Source organism: Chelonoidis abingdonii, chromosome 4 (assembly GCF_003597395.2).
Source record: "Chelonoidis abingdonii isolate Lonesome George chromosome 4, CheloAbing_2.0, whole genome shotgun sequence".
NCBI lineage: Eukaryota > Metazoa > Chordata > Testudines > Testudinidae > Chelonoidis > Chelonoidis abingdonii.
In genome coordinates, this window is record NC_133772.1 from 156,104,724 (window position 1) to 156,111,378 (window position 6,655).

At 41.6% G+C, this 6,655-nt stretch overlaps 1 protein-coding gene across 1 annotated transcript in view; it reads left to right on the top strand.

The window, feature by feature from the left end:
* Positions 1-5,742, top strand: part of L2HGDH (L-2-hydroxyglutarate dehydrogenase) — an 18,063-nt gene extending 12,321 nt beyond the window's left edge. Inside the window, exon 7 of the mRNA XM_032775782.2 lies at positions 3,331-5,742. Within this exon, the coding sequence (XP_032631673.2) occupies positions 3,331-3,526 (196 nt within the window). The 3' untranslated portion in view covers positions 3,527-5,742. The remainder of the gene's footprint in view (positions 1-3,330) is intronic.
* The last annotated feature ends 913 nt before the right edge of the window (positions 5,743-6,655 follow it).

Here is a 6,655-nt window from a genome sequence, read left to right on the forward strand (position 1 = left end):
TCTAAATTAGCTATTACCACAGAGATCTTGGAGTCATTGTGGATACTTCTCTGGAAGCATCCACTCAATGTGCAGCGGCAGTCAAAAAAGCAAACAGAATGTTGGGAACCATTAGGAAAGTCATAGATAATAAGACAGAAAATATCATATTGCCTCTGAATAAATACATGGTACACTCACATCTTGAATACTATGTGCAGATCTGGTTGCCCTATCTCAAAAAAGATATATTGGCATTGGAAAAGGTACAGAAAAGGGCAACAAAAATGATTAGGGGTATGGAAAAACTTCCATATAAGGAGAGATTAATAAGACCGGAACTTTTCAGCGTGGATAAGAGATAACTAAGGGGAGATATGATAGAGGTCTATAAAATCATTACTGGTATGCAGAAAGTAAATAAGGAAGTGTTTATTCAATCCTCATAACACAAAGGGTCACCAAATGAAATGAATAGGTAGCCGGTTTAAAACAAACAAAAGGAAGTATTTTTTCACAGAATGCACAGTCAATCTGTGGAACTTCTTGCCAGAGGTGGTTGTGAAGGCCAAGACTATAACAGGATTCAAAAAAGAGCTAGATAAATTCATGGAGGATAAGTACGTCAACGACTATTAGCCAGGATTGCAGAATTGTTGTTCACTTCCATTCCTATACCCACCCTCCTACCCCTCTGTCGGAGTAGCTGTCAAGAAGGCACTGAGGGGGTGGCAGGTCGGCAGGGTCATATATTGAGCGCCACGAAGGCGCTAATCCAGGGGGCTCCCTGGCTGACCTGATGGGAGCTGCTAAGGGAAAAAGTTTCCAACAACTGTACATGTGGTGCAATTATAATGGATGTGAACAAAACATTTAGAAGAACAACAGTTACAAGAAGGTGAGTAACCAGTATTTTCAGCTGTTGGGTTAGTGTGCGGGTGCTGGGGGGTGCTGGTGGCATGTGTTCTACAGGAGGTCAGAGGACATAATCTAGGGGTCCCTTCTGGCCTTAAACTCTATGATTCTATATTAAACCACTCGCTGTCAAAGTGCTGTTTGCATTACTGCTTTTGAGACCTTTTAAATGTTATCCACTGCTCAGATGTCTGCATCACTGGGATAAGTTGTGTGAACCACAAATATTCAGATATCCCCAGCGCTTTTAAATGTCTTAAACAATTGACATTCCTAATCATCTTGCAATCCTTGTCATCATCATTTCTAAAATTAGCATCAATACAAGATTAATGCTTGTAGAAGTCTAGAACGGCCATATGCAAACCACTCTAATTTAAATTTGTCTGTTACTATATGTGACATGCCACCCTGCTGGATTCGGCCTGTTGGTATGCCTCGTTAATGGTTGCTACAGAAAAGCTTGGTCCACTCTCAGTCTAAGGGCTGTCTAAGCAAATTATTCTGGAATAGTTTTGCTGATTATAACAGTGGATTAAGCTAATTTGGAATAAGAGACTCTTCTTCAGGAGTATGAGTGTCCACACATGGAGTTAATTAGGAATAGCTAATCTTTAAATTCGCACCCTACCTTATTCCATATGAACTGTCGTATGTAGACAAGGAATCCTTAAATGGTTAATATTACTGGCATGCAGAGAATCATCAGGGTAAACTCAATATGAAAGCCTTCCATGTAGCCTTCTCCCTGCTCAAAGGGTTTTTAAACAAACATGGCTGGCTTACAGTCATTCTTCCACATAAGCATCCAGTGCGCAAACTGCAGGACAAGGCTAAGGGTGGTGCGATGATTAGGATGCTACCCTGGGACTTGGGAGACCCTGTTCAGTTCCCTGCTCGGCCTGTGTGACCTAGGGCAAGTCGCTTCGGGCTTGTTATTCATGGGGAAACTTACTGGCATAGTCATCCTTGTATAATTATACTGTTGTATTCAGACCAGAATGACACCCAGTGTAGACACTCTTTATCAGGGCTGGCTCCAGGCACCAGCATTCCAAGCTGGTGCTTGGGGCGACATTCTGCAGAGGGCAGCAGTCCCTGTTGTTTTGCCTCCAAGCAGCGCGCTGAATTGCTGCCGCGGATGGCGGGGGCAGTCCGTGTGCCCTTAGGGCGGCTCGCACACTTCCGCGGTGGCGGCAATTCGGCGGCAGCGTCTATGTTTAGCTGTCTGCGGCGGCTTCAGCTAAACATAGAAGCTGCCGCCGAATTGCCACCACCACAGAAACGCGCCTGCTGCCCTAAGGGCACACGGACTGCCCCCGCCATCTGCGTCAGCAATTCAACGCGCTGCTTGGGGTGGCGAAAACTGTAGAGCCGGCCCTGATTCTTATTATGGACTAAGGGTCCCATTTAGTGACATAAACCAAACTGGGAAAAGGCACTTTTATTCTAGAACAACAGTGCACTCATGGAGAGTTATAGCAATATAATTACACCAGTAAACTTCTTCATGTTGACAAGCCCTTAGTTTTTCCAGGCCTCAGTTCCCCATCTGTAAAATAAAGAAGCTCCACAGAGTGCTGTGAGGGTGAACACATGAAAAGATTGTTAGACATTGGATATGGTGATAAAGGAGGACATATAAATATTGATAATAGATGTGATCAATCCAGTAAGCAGGTGTGCTGCTGCATTCGGCACTGCCTGCAAACAGCCCTACAGGAAGCTCCACTAAGAGGGAAATACAGTAACTGAGCCTCATAATCATATTTCACTGCTGGGATGTCAGCATGGAATAGCTGTCTATGACTGCAGCCTACACAAATTGCACAGCTGCAGAATATTTTTTCCATGTCACATCTGATTTACGGCTTTCCATAGGAAGGGCATGGTGCCCCAAATGGTACAAATATTCTTTAGTAACAAAATCTCTATACAACAGTATGTATGTAGGGTAAGTATAATGGTGGCTGTGAGCTAATATCCATCTCCCTTATTGACAAGAGAAAATTGGAGAAAATTTGGATATTTGTGGCCGAAGTATTTTAGTGATGTTTATGCTAACTGACTTGCCCAGATCACAGGGGGTGAGTAAGTGCCAGAGCTTGAATGAGATCTAGTGTAGTTGTATTTTTAGACCACATCTCTCTCAGGTTTAGAATGAAATAGACTAGCGCTGGTCTGCTTCCTTGTTTCTGTGACCTGCTAGCGATCCCCATCTCACCTCAAGGGGATTCAGAAGTAACACCATGTTATAAACCGACATGTTTTGTAACTGATCGTTGTTAATGTCTAGGTCCTGGTTCACTTTTAAATGCCCTAAAGGGAATTGACAGTATTGTGTTTAGCATTTCTCACAACTTGGTGTGGTTTATTAGATAATATTAGCCCACGCTGTTTTCTTTCTAATTACCAAGTCTTCCTTTGTTTTTGCAGGGGTCCATCTGGAGTCAGAGCCCAGGCCTTGGACCAGGATGGAAATTTGGTAGATGACTTTGTATTTGATGGAGGCACTGGCGATATTGGAAGCAGAGTTCTTCATGTCAGAAATGCCCCATCTCCTGCTGCTACCTCCTCCCTTGCCATTGCAAAAATGATTGCAGATGAAGTGGAGCGAAGATTTTGCTTGTGAAATGAACCAGCACTGCACTGGTTGTATCTACTCTTGGTTAGCTGTGTGACTGCACTAAATGAAGTCTGCAGTTTGTCAGAGTGAAGATAAATTGGAAGTCGTCTTATTCGGCAGATGAACACTGTCGTTTAGGCTGTATTATACAAAACTGACATTTCAGTTGTTTGCCTCCATAAGCCTTTACTTCTCTACTTACTAAACGTAGGAGATGTGAGATCAGATACGTCCTGAGGGAATGGAGAGCACCCCCAAGATACTGTTTTAATGGGGGGACAGGAATCAGTGAGTGCCCAGCTGGAAGAGAGAAAAGAGCCACCTTCAACTGCAGAGGCAATGACATCTCCTTCCCCACCAAAGAGCTGCCTCTCTGCACAGGGTGCTAGCACTAACTGCTGCTCTATGGTCACTAGAGGGCTGTAGGAGGAACAGAAAGAGTCATTGCCAAATGGGCTGCCCGCACTCCGATTTCCCATGTTCACTGGTTTAAACAGGACCTTCCAGCATCGCCACTGCAGCAAGGTGGCCCTTGAGGCATCATGGCCAGGGAGAGGCTGTGATGGTCCCTCCCTCTTTCAAGAGATTGGGGAATTCACCTCCCCACTAATGAACAAAATGAGAAAAACTGATGAACGCCCTTTAAGGAATGTGGAATATGGAAGTACCATAAACAATCCTTTGTCATTGCATCATTGGGGAGCTGCTGAAAATGTTATTTGACATTCAGAGCTTTCTCCCATAATGCAGAGTACCTGAGATAGGCACAAGTCCAACAATTGGTTTTATATTTCCTTTGGATGTCTTGCTTGGTTTACATATGCACACAGTCATTCATAGTCCAGATGAGCTAGACAAGCACTGTCTGCCTACAGAGATCAGAGATAGATAAATAAAAGCCATTTTTATAAAAACAAAACATGGGGGTCAGTGAAGAGCAACTAATTATTCTTAAAGACAGATAATGCAAAATGAGCTTGCTTTTGTGCAGCATATTGAGCATTTGGATGAAAATCTACTTCGTAAAAACAATGTGAAAGGGAGGAAGTTACAGAAACCTGTCTTTAGTTGAGTCATTTTGTACATTACTTTCACTGCGAGTCCAAATAGCAGTGAGTCATGAAAGTTTCCCACTTCCAGTCATCTGTTGGTAGGAGGGGACCTTCAAGGGTACTGATTGGTATCACTGAAAGACACACTTGTGAACTTTGTATTTCCTCTCACACCTGCTGCTTCAAACACTATGAAATGTTTTCAGAAGTGTGCCTGGAAGTTAAACTGTTCCCTGGAATGTGGAGAATGTTCATTAAAATCTGGGGACTTAAAACAACCTCTTTCCTAACTGAACTATGAGTGTCTTAGTATGTACAACATAATTACTACAAAAAAGATAATTGTATGGCCCCAGGGACATAATGCTGCAAAGTACACTTTAAAAGCATGTGTGCCTGAGATGTTGGGAAATGGAGATAATTAAGGGGAGTTAGCTACCAGACAATTTGGCCCTTTTTTTTTTTTTTTAAAGATTACCTTCTAGATTTCTGTTATATACGTACATTGCATTGTGTTAGCACAGGAATTCAGGTACATAAACAGATTCTACGTCTCTGGTATACTTGAGAACTCCCAGTAAACTTAATATGTCAATTTATAAACCCAAATAATTAGCCTCTTGAAGAGAAATCTTTATGAACATTATTTTTAACCAAAATAAAGCTAGAATGGGATTCCGGATGCTTCAAATACTAACACAGTATGGTTGAGCAAGAGTCATAGCTGCACAGCTAAAATAGGTCCTGTCACCAACTGTTGCCTATCAACAGTAAATACAAGAAGATTGTGAAGTAACTTCCTCCTAGGTGAGGTGTGGCTCTAACATGTATTAACAGAATAAAGAATGTTAAAAAGTAAACCAGACGTGCACTTTGACTCTTCAGTCGGGGTTTAAATGTACAGCCTGATGGTTTTATAAGGAATTCTCTTTTGATTAAATTTCAGTGAAATAACTGTTTGGGCTAAAGCTTATTAGATGCTTTTTTAGTTCTGAATCTTTTATCAAATTATGTAAAATAGTCTTTATTTCTGCTGAGAGTTGTAAACAATTTTTTTTAAAGGAAACATTTTAAAATTCTGTAAATTGCTACAGTAGTGGTGTTAGCACATAAGTGAAGCTTTGTCCAAGAAGTGTGAATAAAATGTCCAGTTAGCTTGTATTGTTCCAATATCATGTCCTTTTGTATTTTGTGGTTAAAAATATTACATTAGCACTCCCCATTCACCCCACTGAATCTAAGGCATACATGTTGTTCTTGATTTGCAGGAAAGTTCGCATTGGTGGTCTATAGAGTTAAACACCAATCTCAGGCAGTCTGTGGCTCTGTGTATAGAAATACCTAGATTTGCTTAAAGAGAGAGTTCTTTCTTTCCCACATAGGAATGTGTGTGATCAGTGTGATCAGTAGGATTACCTAGAACCATCTATAAGAATGAGCTGAGGGTCTCTTCTGAGGAGGTTCTGATTAAATGCACTCACTTTCCTCTCAGGATCACTCAGAAACTTGAAGCCCGGGAACATACTGCACAGCAAGGACAACAAATGGGAAACTGCTTGTCCTTCTGCAGTGCCTCTGATAATTAAATTCCAAGCATATAAATAGGCCATCTTACGAACTCTGGTTTTAAAGAGATTTTGTATCAGCTGGACTATACACAAACCAAATATAAATCACTTTTAATAGGCTTTGAAAAATGTCATGATTTACCTGGAATTGGCAAGTGTCCTGGAAACATGAGGTCCTGGCTATCTTCTGCTATGCATTTGTGGGCAGGGTTCAGAGATTCAGAAGGGACCATTGTGATCAGCTAGTCTGACCTCCTGTGTAACACAGGTCAGAACTTTCCCCAGAATAATGCCTAGAGCAGATCTTCTAGAACAACATCCAATCTTGATTTTAAAATGTTCAGTGATGGAGAATCCAACTGGACCCTTGGTAAGTTGTTCTAATGGTTAATTACTCTTGCCATTAAAAATTGCTCTTTAGTTCTAGTTTGAATTTGTCTCGCTTCAACTTCCAGCCATTGGATCATGTTATGCTTTTCTCTGCTAGATTGATGAGCCCATTATTAGATATTTGT